General features: G+C 37.6%; 1 protein-coding gene across 3 annotated transcripts in view; it reads left to right on the plus strand.

Moving 5' to 3' along the window:
• The window catches only part of LOC150103262 (FH1/FH2 domain-containing protein 3-like), a 469,484-nt gene that overhangs the window by 244,431 nt on the left and 205,740 nt on the right, over positions 1-19,313 (plus strand). For all 3 annotated transcript variants that reach the window (XM_090397848.1, XM_090397849.1, XM_090397847.1), the window contains exons 6-7: positions 7,241-7,308; positions 13,727-13,832. In XM_090397848.1, the coding sequence (XP_090253974.1) occupies positions 7,241-7,308; positions 13,727-13,832 (174 nt within the window). The remainder of the gene's footprint in view (positions 1-7,240; positions 7,309-13,726; positions 13,833-19,313) is intronic.

A 19,313-nucleotide genomic window follows, 5' to 3' on the forward strand; every position in this document is an offset into this window, starting at 1 on the left:
GTTGGTCAGACCTCTAGAAGCTTCGAAACGAGACATAAGGAGCACATAGGCTATGTTAGAAACAACAGACAAGATATTTCAGGCCTTTCTTCCCACTTTGCCTCTACCAACCATCTTATTGAGTGGGATAAGAGTCATATGCCCTATATAGAAGAGAACTACCATTCCAGAACCTTCAAGGAGGCTTCTATGGTCGCCCGTTCAACAAGAAACATTAATAAGAATCAAGGTCTAATCCTACCGGAAATTTGGAAAGCTTTAATTAGATCACTAAACATCAAGGAAATGAACTTTCACGCCAATTACATTATGTCTCGTAACAAATAAATCATGTTCCCGAGACACGCGCATTGTCTCGCACAATACTAATTTTGTATGAATTAGAACTGTCAGTTAAAACCTAGTCTTGTTATCTTCATATCGCTTACCAATTGTATCCCCGAAGATGCCGATAGCAAAAATCGGTGAAACTAGTAGGACGAAAAATTAAACTCACTTGACTAACGTTCATAAAAAGTGTTATAGTTTAATGATATGTAATTGTTACGTGAATTAGACTTATTGAAGTATAACTACAGATAACTTAACTAAATGCTATCTACATTAACTCAAACCTGTGCATATTATTGGCATTTTTCTTTATTTCACAATCATCTAACTTGGCTAAAAAAATGAAAGACGCTTTACAAAGCTGAAAGAAAACACAACTAAAACAAAACAACAAAAAAATATAAATGCTATGCTTGTGCATTCTTCAAAGTGCAATGATTTCATGATTCTCCAAGTATATTTTCAAAATAAAATGTCTGTCTGGATTCTATAGTTTTACACGCCCAAAGGACACTGTAATCGGAAATAAAACGTCGTTAACAAATGAGTTTGCGTTAGTAGAGGTGTCACAGTTAATAATCTAATAATTAGCGTGCTTTTTTATGTTGGGAGAAGAGACTGGAGGTGGGTTGCAAATGAGGCGTAGTAGGTAATAAGTTTGTTAATGACATACCTTTGGCGGAAATATTTTATGGAAATTGGCAAATACTATGAACACAACCCTAATTACTGGCACAAAACAGGAATAGAAGGTGTGAAATGTTAAAACGTATAGTGTGAAGACAACGAGGAGAATAACCTATAGGTTATTCTCCTCGTTGATAACATTAATTCACTGCCTTTTACTTGTGCCGATATCTCCGTAGCTTATTTTTGGCTTGCAAGCCTAGTAATAAAGTGGAATACCGCCTACTAAATGAGTATAACGCACATTTCCAAGTACACCTCGCTTATTATTCTTTCCGTCAGAAACCAGTACCGATGGTGTTTTAATCGTTTTACACATAAAAGTTGCATATTCCTAAAATGAAGCATATTTCGCAAAATCGTGAAGTACACTGCTTGGAAAGAAGTCAACGGACACCCTCATGAACCAGATTCATCATGTCATGTAGCGAGTCACGTGTTTGTAGCCGGTAGAAATTGGAGGAATATGATGCTCCCAAGTAAGTGCAACTGTAACTGGATGAAATGGCTTCAAGAAGGGAACTGACGGAGTTTTTAAGAAGCATTTCGATATGCCATGTTGCAGGCCTATCTGTACAGCAAATTGTTGAGAAATTGGGCCATCCCAGGTCAACAATCAGTGACACCATACTGAGATGAAAGCGCAGGGAGTCAACTCTACACCCTCTATAGAGGGTATACTCTACATCCTCTACTGAACAGATGGACGGGTGTGATTGTGGTGGTGCCCGGTGAACGTCTCTTACCAATGTGTATAACCCCAGCTATGAAATTCAAAGGTGACTGTGTATTCTGCCCCCCCCCTCTAGCCAAGTACTGAAACATTTTGTCTGCATCAATCCTATAAAACTCTTTAAGCAACTTAACTATTTCTATCATATCCCCTCTTTTTCTTCCTATCAACCAGTTTCTGCAATCCACACATTTTCAATTTATCCTCGTAGGGAACATTCCAGCTCTACCAACCGTCTTGGTCACTCCTATAAAACTGCATCAATCCTATAAAACTCTTTAAGCAACTTAACTATTTCTATCATATCCCCTCTTTTTCTTCCTATCAACCAGTTTCTGCAATCCACACATTCTCAATTTATCCTCGTAGGGAACATTCCAGCTCTACCAACCGTCTTGGTCACTCACCTCTGAATCCTCTCCACAGCTTCCTTATCCCCAAGAAATCCAGGAGACGAGACGAGACCTGAGCACAGTAATCCAGATGTGGTCTTATCGAAGCCGTATAAAGAGGAATTAACAGCTTATCTCTGCTTGTTAGTGTGTTCTTCAATAGCCAAGTAATCTTATGGTCTACCTTAGCAAACTTAGCAATATGTCCTCTAAACTTTAACTCTCTGTCTACCACCACCCTTAAATCTCTGGCTTCATCTGTTTTCTGGAGTACAGTTCCATTAATGTGGTAACCAGCTTGTAATCTATTTATCTCAAAATGCATAACTTTATATTTTTCCACATTAAACTGATACCCATTATCTTTTGCTCATACTGACAGCCTATTTTCTCCACATCGCCTTGATTAACTAATTTCACATCATCATAAGCAAACAACTGAATATTTCCTTTCACGTTATTTCCTATATCATTTATATACAGTATGGTCATGTTTTCCATGGTTTGGCCTCGAACCTCTGTTGTTCCACGAACACTGAACTGCGTGAGGCGTCTGAACATTCCGGACAACGCAATGCTTCTACTTTGTGGCGTTTCCGCAAAACTGACCATTGTCTCTTTCAGCGAGACAATACACTGTGTTATAAGGCTGCTACTATGACTGCATGGTTTGTGGACATGAACGTCACCACACTAAACTGGCTTCGACAGAGCCCTGATATCAACCCTATTGAACATCTGTTTGATGAACTCGAGTGTCTGGTGAAGTCAAGGGACGTTCGCCCCACAACAGTCTAGGACATCGTTACATGCCCACATAACCCAAATTTCTCATTAATTGCTATCTTACGCCTGCGAAAAGAATTCCCCGAAGGATTGCTGCAGTAATCGCAGCGAAAGGAGGTCCTACATCTTATTAAGGTAGGCGCCTTAGCTGTTTGGTGCTCACACTATGGTGTCCGTTAACTTCTTTCTAAGCAGCGTATAGTATAAATCTCTTTTTACAACAGGGCAAAACATTTTTTTTGAAACGTTTTTCTCTGTTTATTGAGGACTTCAAAATATAAAGACTGTAAAAGTAATATGTACTTTTCATTGTGCGTCAAAATACTGCATTCGTTATTATATGCGTTCTAAATTACAATAAATTAAACTATATTATCATAGATAATATACTCAGCAATATAATGTATTAATATAATAATATACATTAATATGTATTACATGGTAATCAAATAAATAAGGTGTCGCTGCCTGGCTTAAATGTTCATATTAAATGAACAACATAACATGCAGTTGCTGATCTGATGTTTACTTGTCGGTTAATTGTAAACAGATAAGTTCTAAACATCGTTGGAAGAAAATTCCCAGAATTGATAAGGAAAAATATTCGATCGATGTTGTTATTCGTCGATTTTTAATTGAAATCGCTAAATTTATGCTTTTAAAAACTGAGTAATGTTTATTTTTACTTTAAGATATTCCTGATATTGTGTTACCAATATGCTACTAAACAATACTTATTTGTTAATATCAGTAGGGAAATAATTTTTTTGTTAGTTATTTATTAATGATTTTGACAAAGCGTGGCGGTTAATGTTTCCTCACGAAATTTCAAAATTAGTATATCATGCAATTTTGTAATTTTCGAGAGGAAACAAAAACCGTCCATAGATACCGAGGGTTGGGCAGTTATCTACTACCTCCATGGTGACCCAGTCCACCTTCGGGGAGTGTTTATTCACTTGTGTGATGAATGTATGAAGGTGAAAGACGATCACAAACATCCATGGCTAGGTGAGATTCGAACCCGCAGCCTCTAGTCTGGAGAGCGGATACACTAACCACTCGACCAACCAGGCCGGCGATGGATAATATAAGTGAACGGAATGACAGAAGAGCGGTTTGAATCAGCTACTGCTGCTGTTTTCATGGGCTAAGGAATGGTGAATATACCAGTTCTGTCGACTAGCATCCATGGAAGTACCTGTATTAAAAGCAGAGACAATATCAGTAAGAATGCAATTCGAGTGATCTGTTAATCAAATAACTCTTATAGGCTGCATCAAGTTTTTAGGGAGATTTTTGGTGAGCCATCCGAAATATCAAATCAGCAATCTAAGTTTGAGCATATTTGTATTTCTACAGGGTTAACAGCTGAAACAATAAGAAGTAGTGTTTAAGTAAAAGAGTACCAAGTTTTTTGGAGGCTGAGGCTATGGATGTGATGTTTCTGTGCCAGGCAAGAAGTAAATATAATTATTATGTGACACCTCCAAGGAGTCCAAAGACTCATCAAGGGAGGGCACCTAACTCCACAACTCTCCGTCTCCATCACCTGCACCAATGGCATCTACTGCTTAATATGAGCCCAAGAAGAAAGAGAGATAGAGTGAGGTTTGATTTTGTCGAAGAATCTGGATATTACTGAAAGTAAGGGAGGAGTAATTCAGTTTGTGTGTGTGTATGTTGAAAAGAGTATAGGGCTGTGTTTGTAGTTAAATGAAATTGACTAGAAATTGAGATTATGGATGATCTTCTTTGAGCGCTGCAAAGTTTGATAAACGAGTAAGGAGATTGGAGTATACTATAATTGGCAAAACTTTTTCTTTCTCTTTATAGCACTTTTATCTTTAGTGCAAGGTCTGCTATGATTATGCAACCATGGGAAACCCCAAACCAGTCATTGGCAAAACTAGAGAGAGGAATTGAGGCCAGTGAAAACAGATCATTTTAACAGTTGTAGGGAATTCTAAAGAGAGGAAGCCATTCACCATGATAACATGCAGTACACATGTTATCAAGGTGAGTGGCCAGAGAGAAACTAGACACGTGATTACAAAGGTGGAAGGCAAAACCATAGGACTGCAGCCCACTGACTGCAGTTTTTCGTGATACTAAAGCCCCAAGATTGCTTTAGTATCACTTGCCTTAGTATCCCATAATGCAAAACATATCTCCTTGTAGACATGTATAATGCTATGCATTAAGGGAAGGATCACTAGTAGGTTTACTGTTTAAGTAAAGACCTCTAAAAATTAGGCAGTCCCCCCAGACCACTCCCTACAAGTGACTGAACAACCTCCACCTCAGCAGTGGCTCCACTCAGTGACAGGCTCACCCCACCACCAAGCAGAGCCATAATCTCAGCAGTGGCCCCACCCAGAGATAGGCAAAAACTACCACCAAGCAGAGCCATAATCTCAGCTGTGGCCCCACTCAGAGACAGACAAAAACCTATCCCCAAGCAGAGCCTCTCACATCTCAGGGAAAGCAACCACTTGTGCACGAAAGCACATTAGTGGGAGCCAGACCCAGAGGTGGTGATACCAAGGTGGAAGTAATGCAGAAGTCATATTTCCATATACGAGTTGCCAAAAGGTGTCACACCTTATTATTAAAATTCTCTGGATAAGAGATAGTTGGTGGAAGTTGTTTTACACTTGGTTATGCTATAAATTATATATTTAGTTTAATCTACTTTATCTAAGTGTACACAAGCAAAGTTTGTGCCTGAAGTAATTTCAGGACTGGGGAAACTCATGGCAAAGGTTGTATCATACCACCTTTACATTCTATCATACAACTTCCATCAACTATATATATATATATATATATATATATACAGGGTGTTCGGGATAAATTTGACAGTTTCGTAAGGAAAAAGAAAATCTTCTTTGTATCTATTAAATTTAATGAATTGACAAAAAAACATTACAGGCAGAGTTAATTACAATACTATCAACAAGATTTACTCAAAATAACCACCATTAGCATCGATCACAGCTTCAATTCTGCTTCGGAACCTCGAACAAGCTGATGCTACAGTCTCCCTGGGAAGGGCCGCAAAAACTGTTTTAATTTTATCCATTAACTGGGCTTTTGTATTACTGGAAGTGCGATTGGTGTCTTTTTCAACTGCGCCCCATACAAAATAATCCATGGGGTTAAGGTCTGGGGAGTTTGGAGGCCAAACATTTGGACTGGTGAAGTCGTAGAAATTTTCAGACAACCATTTTTGACTTTTCCCAGAGGTGTGGCAAGGGGCCGAATCCTGCTGCCATACATACGGCCTACCATTGGCTACCCTTGTTATCCAGGGCTTGACTACAGTTAGCAACTCCACGAACAAAGCCCGAATTCCAATGCCAGGGTTCTTCAACACCTGTTCCTGCAGATTTGCGAGGAATTCTGCTGTACGAACGCAATCAGATCGTCTGCTAGGGATCTTTCTTCTTGCTACATCCTCGTAGTCACCATTGCAAGTCTCTAGTTCATGCCTGATTGTTTTTACTGTATTCAGGGAGCATTGGGCAGCAGTCGTAATATCCTTATTTTGATGGCGGGCACGAATCATCATGATACAAGTTATTCTCTTCCATGATTCAGGTGGGTTCCAGCTATCCATCCTTTCTGACATCTTGTATATGAATGAAGAAGGGTCCAAACTTTTAAATGAAGAGAAGTGTGTGTTAATACATGTAACTTACGGAAAAATATAATTAATTATAAATATGTCAAATTTATCCCGAACACCCTGTATATCAAAAAAAAAAAATCAGCTAACGCCTTTTTATTCCCGTATATACGGGAGTAGGCGAGGCCATTTAGCCCTATCTAACTTTTTGGAGACTGAGTGGGCAGTTCAATCTCCACTGGTACCCAATCAGAGACAGATGGCCCAAGGCTATCACTAATTAAGCGGTACGCAGTGAAGAGAGACGGCTCAAATGTGCCGCCATCTCGTGGTCTCTAACTCTAACACAATATATTTAATGTCTGAAATAATGTGGGTTCTACGGTCGATTTTCTTGAGTTTACAGGACGAAAAACCCGAGTTTCCGGGAGGAAAAACCTGCTTGCCCGTGCCAGAGATCGACTAACTCGGGAACCGGTCGAAAAAAGGCTTAGAAAAATTTCCTCTAGTCACCGACTAGAGGAAATATATATATATATATATATATATATATATATATATATATATAGTATGCTAACAAAAATGTAATCAGTATGCAATTACAGTTTTCAGGTTTTTATAATTTTGTATGTAATTATAATTATTACCATATATAACATGTTCTATTTTATTTTTTTCCAGAAAAATTAGTGAATTCCACAGGAAGGGAGCTAAGAAGAGCTTTATTTTCTCTGAAGCAAATATTTCAGGTAAATGCAGAGATGTTTTAAAGGGTAATTATTTTTAATTAGCATTAATATGATATGGTGCAAAAAAAAAACAGTACCGAATTTCAGCATCCTCTTCAGTACATGTACTATGAGATATGCCATTCGACTGCATGCCCATTAATAGAACTGCACATGTAGAGTCTATACCGTTACATTTAGCTGTAGCAATGGTGTTGATGTTGGAAGAAAAGACATTTATTGTTGAGCATTATTTTCATTCATACAGAGTTAGTGGAGCAAATAGTCCAAGCCTACGACATGTTTGTGAGCATTTTGCTTGTTGTTTCTGTAGGTATGCCGTAAGCAATAGTGTCATCATTGCCTTATCGAGAGGTTCCAACATATCCAGAGTGTTCTGCTGCAGTGCAAAGGGCATTTGGGGAGAGTATTAACTGTTAACACAAATGAGAATCATGTGCTTGTGCTGGAGCAAGTGGTACAGTCTTTGAAATGCAGTCAATGCAGCAAAACTTAGGATAACGAGGCAGTTACTACAGAGAATCCTTAAGGAGCTGGATGCTGTTTGTGTATCATTCAGGTGGATCAGTGTTTAATAGCAACGGATTACTCTGCATGGCAGGAATACTGTGCATGCATGTTGGCCAATGTCTATGAAGATCTGTTCTTCTTCCATAATGTCTGGTTCTCAAACAAAGTGCATTCCCATCTAACTGGTCATGTAAACAGATGAACATACAGGTTACTTAGTTTCTCGAGACCTGAATTTTTCCAAGAGAAATCTCCTCACAATGAGAAGGTAGGTCATCGCATAGTGTGCAGTTTCCACCAATGGCATAATTGGGCCTTGCTTCATTGAAGAGGGTGGTGTAACTGCAACCTTGAATAGCGAATACTACATCAAGAATGTGTTGATTCTGTTCATCCAGGATCTGCATAGGAAGTGTTGTGCAAAAAAACATTCCATTTCGTGCACAATTATTCCAACAAGACGGAACAACCTATTGCACATCACGTGGTTCTAGAGTCTATTTATCAGAACACTTCCCCAGGAGGCTCATTTTGAGGTTCACAGGATTCCCATACCTTCATGTTCTCCTGATCTTACATACTTGATGTCTTTGTGTGGGGTATGTTGAAGAAATGAGTATTTCACCATGACCAACCTTCAAACCTTGTTGGACCAAGGAATAAAATTGTGATATATCCAGATGTAACAACTCTTGTTCTCCAATATGACAGAGATCGCATGTGCTACAAAACTTGTCTTGAAAGACAAGGTGCCCGTTTCGAGCATGTAATCTACCGTCCATCCTTAATGCTTTATTTGACCAAGATTCCACCAAGAGTTGTGGATATACATATCATCATGTGTAAACATCTATTTCTTTGTTAATAAACCTGTTTACTCCATAATACATATCATTGTAGTTATTCAATACTGTTTTTTTGCTCCATACTGTATTATCACTGGACCTTTTATTGAATCCATGGAGACTCATTACAGAAGTCAGTCATGCTACATATTAAAATAATTCACTGTCTGCATTCATTAGTCTCTCAGGTAATGTTTTCCATGCATCTACCACTCTCCATGCAATGAACCTATTTCTCATTTCCTTCCCCCCCCCCCATACAACTTTCAAGGATGGCTCTCTCTCTTTCTTCTCTCTGTGTTGCTTTTTGGAAAACCTCCTTGCATTTATTGGTAAGCTCCTTTCAACAGCTTCTCTTCATATGTCTTGGTCGTATCACAGCCCCCCCCCTTCTCATATTCAGTAAATCAGATTTTCACAATTCGTTCTCATAGTTGACATTCCAAAATCATGATATCTTGTTATTTGCTTTGCTTGCTTTCTAAAATTACATCTTCTTGAAATCCAAGTGATCAGATCTCAACATAGTAGTTTAAATGTGGTCTATTAAAGTGGAACTACTACATCTTTATATCTGCTGGTGAGTATTCTTCTTCACTGTTACAGCAATCTTCTGGATGGACTTCACTGCCTTTGCAACATGTTTCCTGAAATTCAGCTGTCTCTTAACCACTGCCCAGAATCTCGTTTCCTCCAGTATAGCCCTGCCTGTAGAATATACAACCTTCCATCCCCCAAATCTCAGTGTTTAAAACCAGTGTCCCTCTCCTTCACCCACCTTTCCAGCCTATTAAAATCCTTCCAAAGAGCCACTGTATCCAGGTGCTTCTTCCTGCAGTTCATTTAAAATATTATTATTGTTATTATTATTATTATTATTATTCAGGACCTGCATAGAGTAATGCGACTCATCTACTTTAAAGAACACTAAGATTATCATATCATACTACTCCTTAAATTTATTTACAATCTACACTCTTGTCACTCTTTCTCTCTCTTTCTCAGGCAATGAATTCTATGCTCCTGCCACTCTACACTAAATGTTACTTCTTGCTCTCTGCCTTGCCACTCCCTTTTTCAACTTTCAGGGAGCCACTTGTTCTTATCCCTTGTTCTTCATTATGAAATATCTCTGTATTTCCATCCAACAAATACTTGTCAACCTAAACACTTTAATCATGCTTCATATCTATTCACCAAAATCTCTATTACATGCCCTTGGTCCTTTCCCATAACTAACAACATTCTGCAGTCCTAATATAATTTTTGTTAAGTACTTTTATTATTCTTTCTAAAGTCCTTTCATTCTCTTCAAATTCTAGTGACCAGATTTGAGCACAGTGATCTCGAAGTAGTCTGATCAGTGCTTTATACAATAAAACTACCACTCTCTTATCTGCTGGTCAACATCCTTTTCGATATTATAGCAGTCCTCTGGGTTGTCTTCATCACTTTTGCAATATGTTTCATGAACTTTAAATATTTATCCACCATCACTCCAAGATCTCTTCCTTCCTTCCTTCCTTCCTTCCTTCCTTCCTCCACTTCCTGCAGTGTTATTTTCACTAATAGAATATGTTTGCCTCTCATTTGGATATGGATCCCAAATTTCAAAATCTTACATTTTGTTGCATTAAATTGACATTCCCATTTCTAGCTTATTCCAAATCTCCTGAAAAGCTGCAATATAGCACTGTTACTAATTTTCATGTCATCTGCAAACAATTAATATCTCCCTGAATTGCAACAGCAGTACTGAGCCCTACCAGTTATATTCCTCTTCCTTGATACTGCTCATTCATATACAACCTTTGTATACCTGTCAGATAGGCAAATACTATTCCAAACTATTAGTTGGTCATCAAAACCCATTGGTTGTAATTTAAATATCAACTTGTTTTGTTGCAATCTGACAATCACTGCTAAATTCAGAACTATAATAGCATATAATACCAAAAAAGGATGATAGAAGTAACCCATCAAGCTACCAACCAATTGCTATCACTTCAGTCCTTTCTAAAATAATGCAGAAAGTCATCAATACCCAACTCTTCCACTACTTAGAGGTCCACCAATTAATCAGCAACCACCAATATGGATTCCATCCTTCATCCACAGCTGACCTTGTAGCTTACATCATCCACCACTGGATATGCATCATGGAAAGGTTTGGATAAAGTTGTGGCATCACCCTTGACATTTTCAAATCCTCTGACTATGTGTGGTCACAACCCTGCTCAACAAACTGCCATCCTTTGGTCTCTCTGCCACCCTGTGTAATTGGGTAACCAGCTTTCTCTCTGGTCATTCTCTGTGAGGTATGGTAAATCTCTCTCTCTACGAGCTTCACCATCAATGCTGGAGTGCCTCAAGGCTCTGTCCTCTCACCTCCTCTCTTTCTCTTGTTGATAAATAACCTACTCGTAATCACCACTAATCCTATCCACAGCTTTACTGACAATAGTACTCTCCACTCATCCTACTCATTTGACGATGTCTGACATTCCAGGCTACAAGATCATCTACAACCAGTGCCCTAAACATTGATCTTCATATTATCCTTCAATGGGATGAGGACAACTTTTCCCCATTGAAAGATATGCCACCAAAACACAGTCTTGTTGTTTCTCTTGCAAAAGAGATCTCAGTTCACCCACCCTTACCCTTAATCACATATACAAATCACAAGACAAGATCAGATCTCTCTGCTTGGACTAACATTCACCTCCAGTCTCTCCTGGCATAAGCACATCACATGAATAGGCTCCTCAGGATCCAAGAAGCCAGGCATTCTCTTTTGTTCAAAAGGATATTTTACACCCAACCAACTTCTAGCTATATACAAATCCCAAATCACCCATGCCCAGAATACTGCTCACATGTTTGGAGTGGTGCACATCACTCCAAAATTAAAATCCTGTCCAAAGGTGAGCAATTAGGCTCATTGATGATCCCTCTCTATCTCTCTTAAAGATTCACTTCAACACAGTGTTTTAGCATTGTGTCTATTCTGCGGGTACTTCCATGGTCACTGCTCCTTGAATTGGCAACTATCATTCCTTCACTTTCAGTTGCACCTGTTAATACAAGAGTAGCAACTTGCCCAGCATCCCTTTACTGTGCAACTGCAAACACACTGAACCTGCTTCTCTTCCTCTTTTATTCCCTCCATCTCTGTCCTCTGGAACAGATTTCCTCGTGAGGTATTCCCAAACAATTACAACTTGCAGCGCTTCAAAAATAAACTTCTATCTCAGTCCTCATCTGCACGTCACACATGGCACCGATGTGTTTATAGGTCTCTTGATTTCTTGTGTATTGGATTAATATAAAAAAAAATATACATGTGCATGCCTTCAACTACTCTGTAATCTTATTATAAAAGGTGACCATATTACAAACAAGATTGCCTGAACAAGTTCATGCTAGCCTCTATAAAGCATTTCACCCCATCCATCACTCTCTTTTATATACAAGCTCTTATCAATTTTTTCAAAATCTTAACTACCACTGAAGAAAATTGTCTATACAGCAATCCCTCGATTAATGCACCCCCCGATTAGTGTGGTTTTGATTATTGCGTCATTTTTTTTGATACCCAAATTCGATTAATTCGCCTCTAAAATTCAATTAATGCATCATTTTTTTCGATACCCAAATTCGATTAGTGTGCCTATATATATCTTAAAAATAAATGTTACAGATTTTAAAAATTTTCGATCTATACATTTTTATGGCTAACTATTATAAAAAATCACTAACCAGGATGAAATAATTTAGTTACTGATTTGAAACATTTTACAAAGTTATTTTTAATGGCATACTACACTATTTCCATGTACACTATGTTCCAAATTTACTGCCAAAATTTATGTCATCTGCTGCTAATTACATAGCATTTTATGATCATATCTCGTGCAATTGTTTTCCTTACTTTTTTATTTTAAATTATTTTCCTAACCTTTAATCATGGTAGAAGAATTAGTGAGCAAAAAATAGAAATGTGAAAATTATTCAAAAAGTAATTTGATTGGAAGAAAAACTTGAAATAATAAAGAAAAATGAACAAGGCGAGTCCAGAGCGAAGATAGGACAAGAACATAAAAATGGGTGAATCAACTGCTGAATACAAAGAAGGTAAGGCAGCTGCTTCAAGTTCATCATGCATGCACTCGAAAATCAAAGTATTATAATGATTGAATTAGAGAGACTTCTTTTTACATGGATCGAAGATTATAACCAAAAATAGATCCCGCTGGCCTTATTAAATCAAAAGCATTGTCTCTTTATAACCTGAACAGAAAGGCTATCAATGATGGAAAAGAAGAATTCTACATTAGTGCTGGGTAATTTTGAGCATTTTAAAAAGAGAAATAGCCTACATAATGTTCTAATCATAGGCTAAGTTGCAAGTGCAGATAAGGAGATATCCAGAGATTTTGAAGAAAATTGTGTAAGAAGGGGACTATTGTGATCAATAAATATTTATCGTCGTCGATGAAAAAGGCCTTTTTTGGAAGCGGATGCCTTCCAAGACTTTTCTAGCCAAATCAGAGAAATCTCAGCCTGCTTATAAAATCGCAAAGTCGAATGAAATTACTGCTAGCAATATGCCAGCCATTTGGAAGCACATTCTTCCAAATGGCTGGCATATTTCACAAAAGGCTGAAACCGGTCTGGGTAGTGACCTCCCTCCATAATGTAATAACAGCATACATTTCCTAGGAAATGTGTTTTTACATTATGGAAAATACCTAAGAATAGCGATCTGAACTTCCCCCACCTTTGCAACGAGTCATCCGGTATTGTACTACGTACTAGGATCACTTGCATTGGCTAACGCTAGTGTCGCCGATACTTTATAGTTTACTATATTCGGCAAGAAACTGTCTGATTCCAATCTTTGAGTTTCTTATTCGGTTTTAAAACTATGTGGGATTTAATATCCCCTTAATTTAATATAATAGTGTATGTTCTTCATCTTTATGAAAATACTAATTTACAGCTGTCACTCATGGGGATTATTTCTATTAATAATATAGTTCATTCTTTCTTTCTAATAGGATGATAAGGATCTTGTCCATGAGTTTGTACAAAATGATGGACTGGCCTGTCTCATCAAAGTTGGGTCTGAAGCTGACCAGAATTATCAAAATTATATATTACGAGGTAAGTGTGACTACTTTGCTAATAAAACTGAATGAAAATACCAATAAGTTGTTTATATATATATATATATACACTTCACTAAATAGCTACCTCTAAATGCTCTGTAGGTTCTAATATAAGTGATGATGACTACAGATATTAGAGAATAGTGATATGTCAGCATTATTATCATTATTTGATGATAATAATAAACCACCTCATACAATGTAGAGTCAATTTAATGCAAAACCATCATGTCACTGCATTATAGTAATTTCTAATGCAGTGAATGGTATATAGAAACATTCTAAGGATCACACTTTGGCTTAATATGTTCATACTGATTTAAAAGTTACAGACTGAAGAACAGATGATATGGAACCTTTTAGAAATGTGGAGAACCGACCAGGGCTTCCAACCTAATGGTCTCACCTTCATGTGGTGTACCCCATAGTAGGTACCAGGTACCAGGTATTGAGTGAATGAGGAATGGCTGGCAATTTGAGGCTTTTCCTGAAGATGACAGGAAAGAGACCCAGAGGAAAACCAAGGTCTAGGTGGATTGATTCAGTCAGGAGTGCCTTAGAAGCATGAAATGTTAGATAAGATAATACTGGAATGCTGACAAGTAATAGACTGATTTGGAGGAAATTTCTGGATAGGAGGTAATACACATAATCATGTAGTGCTGTCATAGTAGCCTGAACATCCCTTGAGGGTACTTATCAGGAAGTTGATAATGATTTATTCAAACAAAAAATTTAGAATAATTTTTACAAACAAAAACATTATTCAGAATCGCTTGGCTTAAGAGAACATGCCAACCAGTTTTGTCATCAAACTACACCATTTTCCATTTTGGCAATCAGATTGTCAGGTTTATGGATAACTGTAGTATTAACTAATGTAGTGCTTTTATACTTCACTTCACTAAGAACTTTATCTTTGTTTGAAACACTTTAGCAACAGTAGTGCAAGGTTTAAATGATTTCTCGGTTTCTGGAAGCACTAATCTACTAAATGCCTTATTGAATCAGTTACTCTATGATGTTTATCTGTCAGTACTCTCTTTCTCTCTCTCATTTATGCTCCACAGGGTCCAGCATTTTTCAGATGCCTTTGCAAAGTCCAGCAGTATCATGGTATTTGCCATTCTTTTTCTCTATCTTCACTTTATCATAGAAAATGAGTGTATTATTATTAAGGCAGGACCCACCCTTCGCAAGCCATGCTGTCCCATAGAATTCTGGCCTTAACTAACTTTTCTGCTACTTTAACCACTATTCCTGAGATACTGATTGGTCTGCAGCTACCTTTATATAACAAAACTATCTTACCCTTTTCCATTTCCTTGGGATCCTGCTAGTTAGAGACTTCATTAAATCCTTTCTCATAATTCATGTACTGCTATCTCATCTAATCTTCTTATTGCCATACTTGCATGAAGATTGCATAATATCTATCCTTAACATCTCCAGTTCATATATATATATAATACACATCTTCACAGTTATCACTCATAATTCACCTATTTCTTTTATTCTATTCATCATTTCCATTCAATAAAGTCACCTTTCCATAATAATTCTTCTTCTTTCTTTCTTTTACCTGCTATTTAGTAAAAGACCTCTTTTGGGTTTTCTTTAGCTTGACTAAGTTTTTCTCATAATCCAATTATATCTTTCTTACCACACTGGTCACCCTTCTTGTCTGTTTGCCTTGTACTGTTCATAGGCTTGCTGATCACATTTCCATTTATGTTCCCTTCAAAATTTTTATTTATTTACATTTTTGCAAATCCTACTCATCGATGTTACTCATTCATCTCACTCTCAAATTTATTGTCCTGATCTGAGTATACATTCTGATGCTGTTTCCTTCAAATACTCCATAACCATTTTCTATGTATTCAATCTCCTTCTCTTGTAGTTTCTGATGCTATGGATAAAATGCTGGCCTGGTTGGCCGAATGGTTAGCATATCCGCTCTCCAGCCAAAAGTCTGCAGGGTTCAAATCCTGCCTTGGGCAGGGATGTTTGTGATTGTCTGTGGAAAACTAGTGGTGGTGGTCGGCAGTAGATGGCATTGAGGTAGTTGCAGTCAGTTGGTGGATAGTTAGTGAATGAGTGGTGGAGACAGTTGTAGAGCAGGTGCCCTCCCTCAATGAGTCTTTGGAATCCCTCGAGGTGTCAAATAATAATAAAATGGCAACTTTATAACATATCTGTCAGCAGCCAGCAAAGGTTGGTCGATTGGTAGAGCCTCTGCTACTAATGGCTCAGCAAAAAGTTAAGCAAGTTTTAACGCGGTTAGTAGTTGGAAGGGTCCAATCATTCGATGCTGTTGGTACACTCTCCCTCGATGAGTCTTTGGACTCCCTGGAAGTGTCTAATAATAATAATAATAATAATAATCTGAACCTGTTTTGTATATATCATTTGGCATATGATGCTATAGCAGTCATTTGAGGGTAGTTGTGATTGTCAGAATTTTCTTAAGCGAATATGTGAGGTGATTCAGCTCTTTAATTACTAGCCATTAACTAATAAGAGGTTGAAGTAATTGTGGTGCTTTCTGTTTGTTTGAAATCGCCTTAAGAGTTTTTTTTTTTAAATCTGATATTCCAGTCTTTGTATATTGGTTTAAGCCAATAAGAATATAATTTGGTCGGCTAAATCCCAAATTGCCAGCCCATCCTCGTTCGTTCAGTATCCAGGTAGATACCCAACAGGGTGCACCACGAGAAGGCGAGCATTGGACAATAGGTCAGAAGCCCTGGTCGGTTCTCCGCTTTCCTTTGAAGGCTATGTGGAGGTCTCCTCTCAGTTATACAGCTTTGACCCTTAAGCACCCAACATGACAAAATTTCATGCTGGCTAGGGCATCGCCCGGTTCACCAGGGAACCAGGGCAAACAGCGAAGAGTCAGCTACTGGAACAAATCTGAAAGCACACCCCAACTCAACATTACCAGAGTTAAAGATCGGTACTATCAGCATAAAAAGCCTGAATGGCAAAGAAATGGAGCTAGCTGAGGAATTAGATAAGTACCAGATCGACATAATAGGGGTGACTGAAATAAAGAAGACAAAAACTGGTGAGATCTTTCTGAGCAATAAATACAAAATGTTATATTCAGGAAATGACAATCAAGGAAAAGGAGTAGCCATAGTATTCAACACAAAATATGAGGCTAATCTTCTTGAATGGCAGGCAGTCTCAAGTAGAGTAATGTGGGCAAATATGAGAATGGGGAACTGGACAATGAGACTTATTTGTGCCTATGGTACCCAGAAGGTTCTACTAAGGTAGAAGTGGAGGAATTTCTTGATGATTTAGAAAAAAAATAACTGACACAATGAAAAAGGAAAAGTTGGTCCTTGTTGGGGATCTAAATAGCAGAGTAGGAAGTGATTGTCAGACATACAAAAATATTTTGGGAAAATTTGGAGAAAAGAGCAAAGCTAATAATAATGGCAAATATCTGTTGGATTTCTGCTCAGAACATGGACTGGTTATTACTAACACCATGTTCCAACATAAAAATGTGCAAATTCACATGGAGAGAAGAAGCAAGGAATAATAAAAGTCTCATTGACTATGTTATTGTTGATAGTGATGTTTTCTCCTTGGTGCAGGACACCAGAGTGTACAGAGGATTTGAAATTGGAAGTGATCACAATTTAGTCTTGAGCAGGATAAAATTGAATTTCATATTGAAAAGAATGACATGTAAGAAAGTTTTAAAGCGAATAAAAGTTGAGGAGATCTCAGATGTCACTGCAGACTAAAATACACAAAGATTATTCAAGAAAAAATGAAGGAGTTGAGAACAGGAACTATACCTTGGAGATTCATTGGCAAACCTTGAAGAAAACCCTGATTGATTCAGCCAGAGAGGCATGTGGTGAAGTTGTCTGCAAGGATAGAAAAATTAGAACTCCATGGTGAACACAGGAAGTTAAAGAGACAGTGAAGGAAAAGAAGAAAGCATATCAAAAGTTCCTGGCAAATAAGTCAGCTTTTGCTCTTAGAGAAAACAGAGACAAATGTAAGAAAGCTAAACACTGTGTAAAACTAGCTAAACACAAGTCATGGGAGGACTTTGGCAAGAACATAGAAAATAAATATCAAGAAGGTGAGAGATATTTTGGAGGTTGTTGAAGAAGCTTAGAAATGGAGGAAAGAGTGCTGTAAAAGGAGTTAGAGATGATAAAGGTGACATGAAAACGGGAGAAAAAGATATCCTTGACGTATGGAGTAATTACTTCGAAAAATTGCTAAATGAAATAAGCAGTGATAGCACAGTGGTAAAAAACACTCAACATACAGTCAGGAATACATATCCATACTTGAAGTAGAAAAATCCATCAAAGGCTTGAAATGTGGAAAGGCAGCAGGAGTAGATGATATTCGACCAGAAATGCTGAAGAATGGTGGTATAAAAGTCTTACAGTGGCTGCACTGCATAGGTCAGAAAGCCTGGACAGAGGGATGAATTCCCGATGATTGGAGTAGAGCTCTAATAGTACCCATATATAAAAAGGGAAATAAAACTGAATGTGAGAATTACAGAAGTATTTCCCTTTTGAGTGTTCCTGGTAAGATATATGCAAGTATACTTGAGAAACAGTTGAGAAGAATTGTGGAAGAAAAGCTTGGTGAAGAACAAGCTGGATTCAGGTCAAATAGAGGCTGTCAGGATCAGATCTTCACTTTACAACAAATAGTGGAGAAATCATGGGAACATAACAAAGATCTGTGTTTAATTTTTGTCGATTTGGAAAAGGCATATGACAAGGTGCCAAGAGAGAAGCTATTCAATATGCTACAGTTATATGATGTCAATGGGGCATTATATCAAGCAATACTTTGTCTTTATTTGAGTTGTAAGTCAGCAGTTAGAATTGAAGGAAGTACAGGAAGATGGTTTAATGTTAAATCTGGTGTGAGACATGGATGTACATTATCCCCTCTGTTATTCATTATCTATATGGATCACATTATGAAGGAAAGTGGTATTAAACATGATATATCAGAATTGGAGATGTTAATGTCAGCTCTTTGCTTTATGCGGACGATGTTATACTTCTAAATAAATCTGCTACAAGTTTGCAAGATTTCCTGACTAAATTGAATAACTGTTGTAATAGATGTGGTATGTAGGTCAGCAGTAAAAAGACAAAGACAATGAAAATAGGTAGAATTGTTGAAAATGTCAACTGTGTTGTGAAATGGGAACCTGTGGAAGAAGTGAATCATTTCAGTTACTTAGGCACGATTTTTACTGAAGATGGTAAATTAAATATAGACAACAGAATCAGCAAAGCTGGTATGGTAGGAAGTCAATTGAATAAATTCATGTGGAATAAGAGAGAAATTAGTCGGAACACTAAATTAGCTGTATACAAGACAGTGTTCAAACCAGTTTTAACTTATGGATCTGAGAGCTGGTTCAGAAGTAAAACACTTGACCAAAGACTAGAGACTGCAGATATGAGAG

Source organism: Typopeltis vanoorti, chromosome 9, assembly GCF_054136105.1.
Source record: "Typopeltis vanoorti isolate ZY-2024b chromosome 9, IOZ_Tvanoo_1.0, whole genome shotgun sequence".
NCBI classification, from domain to species: domain Eukaryota; kingdom Metazoa; phylum Arthropoda; class Arachnida; order Uropygi; family Thelyphonidae; genus Typopeltis; species Typopeltis vanoorti.